General features: G+C 31.2%; 1 protein-coding gene across 1 annotated transcript in view; it reads left to right on the forward strand.

Moving 5' to 3' along the window:
- Positions 1 to 13,806, forward strand: part of RFX6 (regulatory factor X6) — a 56,323-nt gene that overhangs the window by 20,542 nt on the left and 21,975 nt on the right. Inside the window, exon 7 of the mRNA XM_033103143.1 lies at positions 13,242 to 13,349. Within this exon, the coding sequence (XP_032959034.1) occupies positions 13,242 to 13,349 (108 nt within the window). The remainder of the gene's footprint in view (positions 1 to 13,241; positions 13,350 to 13,806) is intronic.

Here is a 13,806-nt window from a genome sequence, read left to right on the forward strand (position 1 = left end):
TAACCGAGGAGAATTTAGACAAGTAAGAAAAAAGGAGAATATAGTGGCAGAAAAGCAGAAAGAAAAAAATGCTTTCAACAGAAGGGAATGGTTACTACTATTACCGAATTGTTGCTAAAAGGTCATCAAGACATAGACTGGAAAATATCTGTGGAATTAATTAAGTAGAGATAATGAATGACTTCAGGGAGAACATTTTCAGTGGACAGCTGGTTTGTAAAATGAGTGGGAAGTGGTATTGAATGTAGAAACTTCAGTCAAGTGGAGAGTGATAATTGGAGGAGGACTTTTGAAATTTAGTGGGTTTTTTTTTTTTGCAATTTTTTTTTTTAATTTAGTTTTGAAGGATGATTAGATAATTGTTCTTATGTTGATAAAACAGATCCAGTAAAGAGTAGAGATTATAGATATGACAGAGAGGGAGGGGGAAGTTGAGAGCACAAGGTCAGTGAAGGGTGGGCAGGAAACAGCTTCAGAATGGAGGAAGTGGCCCTAGACAGAAGAAACACTTCTTTCATTAAAACTGTAAAGAGGAAAGGGTAAGTTCAGATGCAAATATATTTGTAGATTTTGTGATAGAAAATTAAGGTAGTTTGGTAGTTTCAGACTTCTCTCAGGAATTAGTAGACAGGTCAGCTGCAGTGAGTGAAAATCACAGGAAAACAAAGGAATTTGAAGAGTTTAAAGAAAGTCCCAAGTTCCTCTCGATCAGGATGCCCAGACAGAATGTAGCCCTAATGCCATTGTATATAAGCAATGAGCTCTTTCATGCATCTAAAATGGTACTAGCTAAGCTCTGTCCTTGGGAGAATTGAGAAAATGGTAATCCAAATCCTTTTCTCTAGGACTTCCTTTTCTCACAGATCCCCTGTTAAGAAAGACTGGGAACAGTCTCTGAGGAAGGCAAGAAAAGTAGGACATTATAAAATTTAAATTGCAGACCCCAGCATAAATGCAAAATATTTAGGAGCAATCATAGTAAGGGAAGCCTATTACCTGTTTGAACAAAAATACAGGTATAATAGAAAATTTTAAATGAAAAGACGTACCACGTGCTTGGATAAAAGTGCTACATATTATAAATGTGCCAATTCTTCTTAAATGAATTTAGACATTTAATGCTCTAATAAAAATTGGAGTAATTTTTGAAAATGATAATAATGTCTATAAACATGAACTAGAAGAATAAGCAACAAGTAATATTTTAAAAGAAATGTAAACAAGAATAGTCAAAAGGGGATTTGTCTGGTAGATATAAAAATATTATATTATGACATGATGATACTGACCCAACTGTAGCTAGAACACATCAATAGCAGAGATAAAATACCCCCCAAAAGATCTTAGTATATATAAGAATTTAGTGTATGATCAGGAGACATTACAATGAATGAAGAAAATATTTTTCAATGAATTGTCTTAAGTCCTTTATGGAGGAAGATGGAATACCAAATAAATAAAGTTCTTCAGGGCACTGTGTTAGAAAAATAGACAAAATATTTCTATACCTCATACCTTTATGAATTTCATATAAATTATCAAATATAAAAAGAACAATTAGAAGAAACATGTATCTACATTTCTGGATGGATGGAGATTTCAAAGGAAAAAATAAAAACAGAAATTAAAAATTTCTTTGTATCAAAAGAATCATATACAAAATTTGAAGTCAATAAACAACTAAGAAAAATATTTTCAGCAAGTATTACAATGGGATAATATCTTTACTACACAAAGAAATCCTATCGATTTATAAGAAAAATATGAACACCACAATCAATAGCAAAAGACGTGAATAGACAATACACATAAGGAAGAAAGGCCAATAAATGCATGAAAAATGGACTACCAAACAAATAAAAATTAAAATAACATTTTAAGTTATAAAGTTATCAAATATTAAAAATTATGAAGCAGGTAAAACTATGGTAAAATAAGCTCTTTCATATCTACTGGTGAAGACAGAATAAATTTTCTGGAAAATAGTTGCAAGATCTGTATCTACTCTTTAAAGCCTCATACTCTCTCTCCCACTAATTTCACTTTTGTGTCAATCTCACATAAAGAAATAATAAATATGGACAAAATATTATGCAAAAAAATTGTTATTGACTACAGTGAAAAAATGTATGCAACCTAAATGTCTAATAATAAAGAAATGATTACATGATTTATATGACTTTTATGGGACCAAATATTGTATCATTTATTAAAAGCCTATTTTAATGACGTGAAGAAAAGTTAATTAAGAAAAACGGATACAAAAGCAAATACATGTATATGGCTTCAAATATGTAAAATAAAACTGGGTATTTAGATATCATATCTAAGTGGTAGAGGATTAATATCTCTAAGTATGCTGTGCACTATGGTAGCCTCTGTCCACGGGTGGCTATTAATTACATAAAACATTCAGTTTCTCTGTTACATTAGCTACATTTCAAGTGATTAATAGCCATATGTGGCTAGTGATTACTGTATTGGACAGTGCAGATATAGAACATTTTCATCATCACAGAAAGTTCTATCAGAGAGCACGGTGGAATATGTAAAGTATTCAACTCAAGAATAAAAGACAACTTAATAGAAATATAGCAAAGTATACAAGTAGGCAATTCACACAAGATGAAGAAGAATGACTAATAAATAGTGCTGGTGATCATGGCGCTCATTCTGATTGACCAGGTTCTATAACATTTGGTCAATAAATATTTTAAATGCCATTTCTGCCAACATATGTAAAGTACTCAATCTAAACTTTAATCAGGGAAATGCAAGTTAAAACTATAATGAGTAGTTATTTCACTATTATTGGAATAGCAGAAATTTAAAAAATCTAAAAATATAATTGAGAATGTGGGGAAAAGGAACTCTTGTAAATAGTACGAGGGATAGTAACTAGTAGAGTTAAAAGTGCACACACCTTATAACTGTATTCCTAGAGAAACCTTCACACTGTGTGTAAGGGGGCATGTATGAGGATGTTCATAACAGTATTGTTTATAATCTCAGAATATTGGAAACTAAATGTCCATTATGAGATAATGTGAAAATACATTTTTATGTATCTATACAAGGGAATGATATACTTCTTTGGAAATGAGTGAACTATAAGAAACAAATTCAATTTGTCAAAACCTAAAGTTGAGTGAAGAAAGCGCATTGAATTTAGAAGGATGCGTAATGTACGGTACGATTTTTAAAGCAATAGTATTTATTTATTAGTATTAATAGTATTTAATAAATAAGTAGTATTTATTATTTTTAAAGCAATAGTATTTAGCAATATTTAAGAATATCTACATATGAAAACCAAATCTAGAACATTAATTATTTCTTGTGAGGAAGGAAGGGAATGAGATTAAAGAGAGCTACAGAAGCTGCTTTTAATATTTCAAATATCTACTGTCTTAATCAGGGTGGTGAGTATATGGGTATTTATTACTTTTTATCTATATATATTTTAAAAATTTTAAATAGTTCATAGTATAAAAGCAAACAAAATCAACAACAAAGCAAAAAAAAGGAAAGAGGATGCTAAGAGTAATTATCAGTCAGTGTATAATTTTGGTTGTTTTCAATTTTTTTCACAAATGTAGTATTTTATATTTCATTTCTTTTAACTAGCTAAGGTACTGAGTTGCCATTATGTCTTAGGGAAAAGTCCCTCGATTTCAACAAGGAAGTTTTCCTGATAGCTTGAGTTTTCTTCTTCTTAACATCAACCATTCATGTCCAGTTTAACAACTTTGTACCAAGATAAATAACAAATCCTCCCTTCTTGGTATATGCTTTTCAAATATTTGTAGACTGTTATCATGCTCTCTTTTAGTCATCACTTAGACAAACTCTGCAGCTTAACTCCTTTAATCTTTCCTCATAAATCAGACCCTCTTGCCTTCTAATCATATTGTTTCTTTTCTGTAGGTTCCTTCTTATTTTCTTTTGGAAATAAGATTTTTAATAGTTTACTCAGGAGTACTGAAGTCATTAGTTGACCAAAAAAAAAAAAAAAAAAAGACCAGACTTGTGTAGCTGGTCTACGATATGGCGCTCCTCCTTTAGTGCAATTAAAATGGGAAACATATTAGTTGGAATTGAAATGATTATATTTTACTTTTTTTTTCCAGTTTATCAATCCCTCCATTTTTTGCATGTTACATGTTCTGGACAGATGTTATTATTTGATTTATACCAACTCTGTTCACAATTGTTAACATATATAAACAAATTACATTTTTAAAACTTTTTCTTGGGCACTTTTGCCTCCTATTATGTTTTACACATGTTGCTAGTTTCTGTTACACAAAACTGTTATTTAATCAACATGAAAGCTTTAAATAAGTACTAAAATAAAAGATATATACATATTTTTATTTAATATGTGTTTCCTTAGCACTCTAACATTTTTATTGGAAAATGTATTATTTGTAACACACACACATGCAGACACACACACAATTTAAAAAAATAACCATAAGATAAAGACGGAAGACCTACCCCATGGTTAAAAGAGAGAAGTTCTCTGTGTGCCTCCATCCCAATCATTTCCCTCTTTCCCTGCCTACCAAAAGTTTCTGCTTTCCTGAATTTGGTGTTAATCACTCCTTTGTTTTTCCTTGAAGTTTATGACTTAAGAATGAAAACTTAAACATTGTGGTGATGATTGTACAACAATATGAACACTTAATACCATTGAACTGTATAGTTAAAAATGATTAAAATAAATCTTATGTGTTATTTGCCCAGTTCATTATTACCCAATGTATTATTTATTATATGCCCTAGACAGAAACGGATTCATTTTTTTCTATGGCTTTCTGCTTTCATTCAACATTAGGTTTTGTGATTCATCGATGTTAATACATGTAGTTCTAGTACCTTTATTTGTACAGCTGTATAGTATTACATTTTATGAAAACATATCACAATGCATTTATTCATACCACCATTGGTGGAATTTTTTTTTTTTTCTGGAAAAACAATATTGCTATGAACATTCTTCAAGTGCATGTGTGTAGGAGTGGAATTCTGGGTCCTAGGATATACTTATGTTGAACTTTACTAGTTAAGGTCAAGTTGTTTTTCAAAACAAAATGTTGTATTAACTTATGTCTGTTGATCTTTGTGTGAGCATTACTTGTGCTTCACATTCTCATAACACCTGACATTGAACATTTTAGTTTTTGCCAATCCAATGGGTGTAAAATGTAATCTGTGGTTTTCATATGAAAACTGTTATTGAGAATTACATAAAAAATAAGAGCTTGAATAACTTTTTGGATTTTTATTGCCCAATTCTTTTCCATGACATAGTGGTTCAGATCACATAATTTTTCTATTTTAAAAATTTGATTCTTAGGAGTTCTTTATGTATTCTGGACACTAATATCCTATAGGTTATATGTTGTAAATAACTTCTTCCAGTTGGTGGCATGACCCTACATGTTGGTGGCATGACTGTACAGCCCCTTTTGATGAAGATAATTTTTAAATTTTATGGTTAGTGTTTTTTGTATCTTGTTTGTTAAAATCTGCATATATTCTAGATCATAAATGTATTTTTTGCATAGTCTTCTAAAAGTATAAAGTTGCTCTTAACACTTAAGGCCTTATTTCATCTACAATTGATCTGTTTTCAGTATTTTGTGCTAAAATACACATAAGATTTGCTATCTTAACAGTTTTTAGTATACAGTTCGGTGGCATTTAGTATACAGTTCAGTTGCACAACCATCACCGTCCAGAGAACTCTTTTCATTTGGCAAAACTGCAGTTCTATACTCATTAAACAATAACTCCCCATCTCCCCTTTTCCCAGCCCCTGACAACCACCATTCTATTTTTTGTGTCTGTGACTGTGGCTACTCTAGGTATCTAAGTGGAATCATATTATTTTTGTCTTTTTGTGTCTGGCTTATTTCACTTAGCATAGTGTCCGTGAGGTTCCACCATGTTGTAGCATATGTCAGATTTTCTTCCTTTTTAAGGCTGGATAATATTTCATTGTATGTATATACCACATTTTACTTATTCATCATCTGTCAGTGGACAACTGTGTTGCTATCATGGTTTAGCTATTGTGAATAATGCTGCCAGGAACATGCATGTACAAATATATCTTCAAAACCCTGCTTTCAATTATATATTTCAAATGGGTATATACCCAGAAGAGGAATTACGTATGTTAATTGCATCATATGCTAAGTCTATTTTTAATTCTTTTTTGAGGAAACGCCATGCTGTTTAACACAGCTGTACCATTTTACATTCCCATCAACAGTGCATAAGAATGTCAATTTCTCTACATCCTCACTAAAATTTGTTAGACCTGTATATGTATTTTTCAATTGTAGCTGTCCTAATGGATGTGAAGTGGTATCTTGTGTGGTTTTAATTTTCTTTAATTACTAATGTTGAATATTTTTTGATGTGCTTATTGACTATTGATATTTCTTCTTTGGAGAAATGTCTATTCTAGTCCTTTGCCCATTTGTGAATAGAGTTGTTTGGTTTTTCTATTGCTGAGATTTACAAATTCTCTATCTATTCTGGATATTAATCCCTTATCAAATATGGTTTGTAAATATCTTTTCTCATTCCATGGGACTACCTTTTCACTCTGCTGATAGTGTCCTTTGATGCACAAAAGTTTAAAATTTTTATGAAGTCAAATTTGTCTATTTTTGCTTTTGCTACCTGTGCCTTTGGTATCTTTTCCATGCAATCATGGCCTAATCCAATGAAGCAGGGGTGTCCAAACTTTTTTCAACGTTTTTTACCAAGGGCCATCTGCGGTAAAATACACAAACAGCCGGGCCACTCACTTGAGGTGAAATACATATTGCCTCATCTGGTTTATTTAAGCCAACTAAATATATTTTTGGAATTTGCTGCGGGCCAATTAAAAATGGATAGCGGGCCGCAGTTGGCCTGCGGGCCGCAGTTTTGACACCCCTGCAATAAAGCCTATGTTTTCCTCCAAGAGTTTTATAGTTTTTTGTCTTATATTCAGGTCTTTGATCAGTTTGGATAATTTTTGTATGTGGTGCTAGGTAAAGGTCCATCTTTAATCTTGCATGTGGATATCCAGTGTTCCTATCCAGTGTTCATTTGTTGAAATGTCCTTATTGTCTTTTTCCCATCAACTGGTCTTGGTGCCCTTGGTGAAATTCATTTCACCATATAGATGAGGATTTATTTCTGAGCTCTCTGTTCTGTTCCATTGATCTATTTGTTTGTGTTTATGCCATTACCATGGGGGTTTTGTAGTAAGTTTTGAAACAGGAAGTGTGATGCCTTCAAATTCTTTTTAAAGATTGTTTTGGCTACTTGGAGTCTTTTGAGTTTCTATATGAATTATGGAATGAATTTTCTATCTGCAAAAATGTCATTGGGATTACATTAAATCTGTGGGTCATTTTGGGTAACATTGACACTTGACATTATTAAGTCAACGTGGGATATTGTTCCAGTGTTTTGTGTCTCCTTTAATTGTTTTGCCATGCTTTGTAGTTTTTAGTACACAAGTCTTTCACCTCATTGGTTAAGTTTATTCCTAAGTATTTTATTTTTTTTGATGTAACTGTAAATGGAATTGTTTTCTTAATTTCCTTTTTGGCTTGTTCACTATTAGTATAAAGAAATGTAACTGATTTTTGTGTTTTGGCTTTGTATCCTGCAACTTTGCTGAATTTGTTTCTTAGTTCTAACAGTTTTATTTGTGGAATCTTTAGGGTTTTCTATATATAAAAACATGTTTATGAACAGAGATAATTTTACTTCTATTTTCCCAATTTGGATTATTTTCATTTCCTTTTCTTGCTTAATTGCTCTGGCTATGACTTCCAGTACTATGTTGAGTAAAAGTGACAAGAATGGACGTCTTTGCCGTGTTCCTGATCTTAGCAGAAAAATCTTTCAGTCTTTCACCATTAATATGAGTTATCAATAGGTATTTTACATATGCTCTTTTATTTTTAGTTTCTTACTTTGTAAAGTGTTTTTCTCGTGTCTAGGTGTTCTATCCAGTATTGGCATCTCCAACTGTTATTTTAGAATTATTTTTTCCTTTAATTCTACTAGTTTTTGCTTCATATATTTTGATGGTCTTTAGTAGATGTGTAAATGTGTTAATTGTTATATCTTTTGCTGTATTGAATCTTTTATTAAGATATAATGTCCTCTTACATAATATTTTATAATTTAAAGTCTGTTTTATATAATGTTAGTGTAGTCACCCTTGTTTTGTGTTGATTACTGATTGAATGGAATATCTTTTTCCATCCTTTCTCTTTTAACCTATTGTGTCTTTTAATCTAAAGTAAGTTTCTTGTAGACAGCATATAATTTTTTTCTTTTCTGCCAATGTCCTTTTTTTTTTTGATTGGGGGAATTAATCCATTTACATTTAAAGTAATTACTGAAAAGGAGTGACTTCCTTCTGTCATTTTGCTATTTGTTTTCTGCATGCCTTATATTTCCCCTAATTTCCTGCATTACTGTCTTCTTTTGTGTTTAGCTGATTTTTCTGTAGTGAAATATTTTAATTCTCCTATGATTTGCTTTGGTGTATTATTCTATAGCTCTTTTCTCTTTGGTTATCATGGGATTACATTTAACTCCTAAAGTTATAACAGTAAAATGAAACTACCAGCTAAAGTTCATAATATACAAAATTCTGCTCCTTTATAGCTCTGCCCCAACGCCTTTCAATTACTGATATCGCAGAATTTCTTCTTGATAAGTTGTATGTTCAAAAATATACACTTTTTTTTTTTTATAATACATCAGTGTCTTAAATTATGTGGAAAAGAACGTGGAGTTACAAATGAAAGTTACAATAATACTAGCTTATTTACTAATGCTTATTTTTTAGAAAAATATATATGTTAGATCATATCTTAAATCATATCTTAAATATATATGTTAGAGCATCTCTTAAATCATGTAAGAAACAAAAATGAAGTTACAACTGTTGTTGTAATAGCAGCTTGTATAATTGCACATGTATTTACCTTTTTTGAGATCTGTATTTCTTCATATGATTTCATATTACTGTCTAGTGTTCTTTCATTTCAACCTGCAGGACTCACTGTAGCATTTCTTATAGGATAGGTCAAGTAATAAAAAAGTTGTTCAGCTTTTGCTTATCTGTGAATGTCGTGTGTGTGTGTGTGTGTGTGTGTGTGTGTTTGTATGTATGAATGTCTTAATTTCTCCCTATTTTTGAAACATAGTTTTTCCACATACAAAATTTTTGGTTGACAGTTTATTTCTCTTAGCACTTGGAATGTATCAGCCTGGCCTACAAAGTTTCTGCTGAGAAATCTGCTAATAACTTTATTGAGGATCCCTTTTATATAATGAGTTGCTTCTCTTTTTCTGCTTTCAAGAGTCTCTATCTTTTGAAAGTTTGCTTATGATGTGTCTCAGTATGTCTCTCAGTTCATCACACTTAGAGTTTGTTGAGCTTCTTGGATGTTTGTATTCATATCTTTCATAAACTTGAGACATTTTCAGCCATTATTTCTTCAAATACTCCCCTCCTCCCCAAACCTTCTGGGACTCTCACAATATATTGGTTGATGTGCTTGATGGTATCCCATAGGTCCCTTAGATTCTGTTTACTTTTTAAAAATGTTTTTCTGTTCCTCTGACTTGATAAGTTCAATTGTTCTTTCTTCAAGTACACTAATTCTTTTTTCTGTCTATTCAAATCTACCTTTCACTCCTTGTAATAAATTTTTCATTTCAATTATTGTACTTTTCAGCTCTAGAATTTCTTTTCGGTTCCTTTTTAGGTTTTCTATCTCTTTATTGATATTTGCTATTTGTTCATACATCATTTTACTTTCTCCATATCCTCCCTTAGTTCTCTAAACATCTTTAAGACAACTGTTTTAAAGTTTTTGTCTACTTGGTATATCACATGGTCTTTGTTGGTTATAGTTTCTTTGGTTTATTTTTTTCCTTTGAATGGACTATATTTTCTTGTTTCTTTGTATGCCTTGTGACCTTTTGTTGAAAACAACATTTGAATCTAATAATGCAGTAACTCTGGAAATCAGATTTTCCCTCTTCCCAAGGGTCTGCTTCTTGTTTTGTTTTATTTTTTATTGTTGTAGGCTGTCTCCATACCAAGATCAGCCTGAGGTCTTTTAGGCCTTCTCGGGTCTTCTCAGATCTTTTCTCAGCCTGCACCTTTCCTTGGGTATGTGCAGTGACTTTCTAATTTCTCCCATAAATTCAGTTGCTTTTGCATGTCCCAGTGTTTAATATCTGGTTTTCAAAAGAGGGGAATAAACAAAACATGAAGGGAATGAAAAACAAACCAATCTTTTAAGTCTCCTAGAATTCACTATAGCCAGTATGGGGGGCTTGCAAAAATGGCAGGTAGGGTGAAAAATGGCTACCTGTCTCTGTGTTTGTACCTCCATGATGAGAAGCAGCAATTAGTGATCAGAACGAAGATCCCTGGTATTTGGAGCATAGGGTCCTTATTACCCACCCTGGTTCCCATAAGCTATGAGCAAGATGCTATTGCAACTTGTGTGCTCTCTGCTGAGGGTGGAGGATGGTAGCTACTACTGATCTAAAAGCTGAAATTGACCCACATTAATTGCAGTTTATGCTCCAAGACTTCACTTGGAAGTCTTCAACAGACTCCAGAGTTCCAAAATAGTTATATCTGATAGATCTTGCCAGTGCAATTGTTATCTTGGTGGGGAGACATATTCCTGTTACTTCCTACTCCACCATCTTTCTAGAATCCTCCTCCTCTAATTGATTTTTTTAGTGTAAGATGAGATAGAAAGCCATTTTTATTCCCATGATGCCAATTTTATCATGTATTCATGGACCATTTCTTGGCAAATTTTTTTCATTTCGTTTTTCTTTTAGCCTATCCCTATGCCAATATCACTGTTTTATTTATTTAAGCTTTATAATACATCTCCATATCTGGTAGGCAAATCTTGCCAGGTTTTTCTATATAGTAGTGTTGTATCTATTCTTGGTTTTTTGCATCTCCTCATACATTTTAGAATCAGATTGTTATATTTCACAGAAAATCCTGATGGCATTTGGAATTGTGTCAAAGAAATAGATCAATTCATGTTGAACTGACATTTTCACAATATAAAATATTCTTATTAATAATTTCTTTAATAACTTTGGTAAAGTTTAGTGATTTTCTTATGTTTTGCACTTCTTTTATTAGACTTAGATGTATTCTAATATTTATTATTTTATATAGTACCTTTTTATTGCATGATCTTAATGTTTGTTCCTTGATTTTAGAAATTGAAATGAATTTTACACTGATCTTGTATCCAGCAACTTTGCTAACAGTATTTGTTAATTGTAAGAATTTTTGTGTAGTTTATTTTAGTTTTTCAATATAATCAACCATATCATTATATTTCAATATAATCAACCATATCAAGCTAGTTTTGTTTCTTTCTTTTCAATACTTAATTACTTTTTCTGGTCTTATTGCTCTGGCTATTAACTCTAGTACACTGTTGATTAAAAGAAGTGAGAGTGGGCAACTTTATCTTATTTGTGATTTTTAAGAGAATGTTTACAGTATTTTACTATTGTGTATGATATTTGCTTTAGTTTTTTGATAGATATTCTTTATTGAATGATTAAGGGAGTTTTCCTTTCTATTTGTAGCTTACAAAGAAGGAAGGAGGGAGAAAGAGAGGGTGAGACAGAGAGTAAAGGACAGAAAGAGAGAGAGAGAGAGACAGAGATTCATCAATTGAGATGATTGTATAATATATGGTATCCCCCCTTTTTTTCTGTTAATGTGATGAATTTAAAACTAACCGGCTATTATCATTCTAATACAATGCTAGATTTGGTTTGTTAATATTTTGTTTGGTAATCTTTCAAGTATGATAAGTGATATTGGCCTAAATTTTTTTCTTTTTTTCCTGTTCTTGTCTAGTTTTTGGCATAAGCATCCTGAAATGAATTGGGAATGGTCTTTCTTTTCCATTGTCTAAAAAATTATTTTAAGTTTGAAATTGTCTATGCCCTGAATGCTTGATAAAACTCACTGGTTAAATCTTCTGTTTTTATTTTCTTTGTGGAAAATTTTTTTTATTATTAATTATATTTCTTGATGGAAATGAGACTATTCTCATATCCTTAAATTTAATTTAATACAACACTATATATTGTCATTTTTTGGTTTATATTTCTCTGTCTCACTTTTCCTATCTCACAAATTATATCTTGGGATGAATAAACATGATTTTCCACCCAAGAGAAAAGATATAAAAAAGTATAAAATTTCCAAAAATTAGAATTTACGTGCATTTTTGTTATGTTTATTGAATATTATTTTCATATTTTGCCAAACCTTTTCCTTCCATTAAAATTAAAATCTTTATTTTCTTGCATCCTATTATTTTCTCCTATTTATTGACAGTATCATTCTTTGACAGTGCAATGATAATTGGTTCATAAATGACAAATCCAAAGCATTGAAAACCTTTGAAACTTATCTTGAATTATTAAGGCTGATTAAATACAGTGGATTAAGATCAACTGTGTTTTTGTATCAATTTAGGATAGTTATTTATGTAGTAGTTCTTTACTCATTTATTAAAAATTATTTAATCAGAATAATCCTTTTCCTATCCATACTTGAAAATAAAGGCTAACAAGACTCACATCTAAAACTTGATAGAGATGTGCTTTCACAAGTGATTCAAAAGAAGAAATATCTGAACTTCGAGTGGGGAAAGGTTGAGGTGGGAAAGTCCAGAGTTTTACTTTGGGAATTAGAAGACTTAGACTCTAATTACAATCTACCACTAATTATCTCTAAGACTGAATACATTAATTAAGTTATCATCTCATTTACTTAATTCATAAATAAAGAAGTTGGATTTGGCAACTCTCGATTCTCTCTTAGTTAAAATAATTTCAATAGCTCTAAAAGTAAATCTTTCAAAACTTATGTCATTAACAAATGTGAACCAAAATCTCAGAAGTTATATAAACTGCTCAGAACTAAAATCCAGAATAATAGGAAAAATATCCTGAAACTATTTATGGTTTGGAAACAATAATTCTGCTAACATGTCTAGTTTATTCATTACACAGTTTATACATAGTTTGCAGGATGAAGAAGAACGAAATTTTATGGGTTTCTATTTTATTAAAATTGTATTTTGGAGCCATATAGTTGATAATGACTTTCTTTTCATTTTTCTAAATTATAGGGTGGCTTCACTCGTAAATACTCACTTAGCTCAAAAACTGGAACACTTCTACCAGAATTCCCCAGTGCTCAACACCTTGTGTACCAAGGATGCATTTCTAAAGAAAAGGTATCAATTAAAGCTACTTCTCTATTGATTTTCTGATATACTGATTCCATATCTCACTTTGCTAGGAATCTCATGGCACTTGCGGGATGCAATCAGAAATCTGCATAATCAAACGTAATTGACTGATTTATAGGAGTGGCAAGTGTTTACTAACATTGATTAAACACTTTCCAATTAATTATTTACCATCTCCATGCTAGTATGTCATTAGAAAGTAATAAAATAAACCTTAAAAGACTAAAGATTATTTTTTATTTGAAACTCAATACTAAGGAATAAAATACTAGAATGTGTCTATCACGTGCAGTTTCTTTAATTATAAACTTTAAATTTTTGATTAACTCCATTTAATTTTAGTAAATAGTCATAAAGCTCTCTAGGACAGAATCTGTGTCTAAAACTGAGGGGAGATACCTAGATGAATGTAAGAACTGCACTAGATGATCATAAAAGTTCT

The sequence above is a fragment of the Rhinolophus ferrumequinum genome, chromosome 3, assembly GCF_004115265.2.
Source record: "Rhinolophus ferrumequinum isolate MPI-CBG mRhiFer1 chromosome 3, mRhiFer1_v1.p, whole genome shotgun sequence".
NCBI lineage: Eukaryota > Metazoa > Chordata > Mammalia > Chiroptera > Rhinolophidae > Rhinolophus > Rhinolophus ferrumequinum.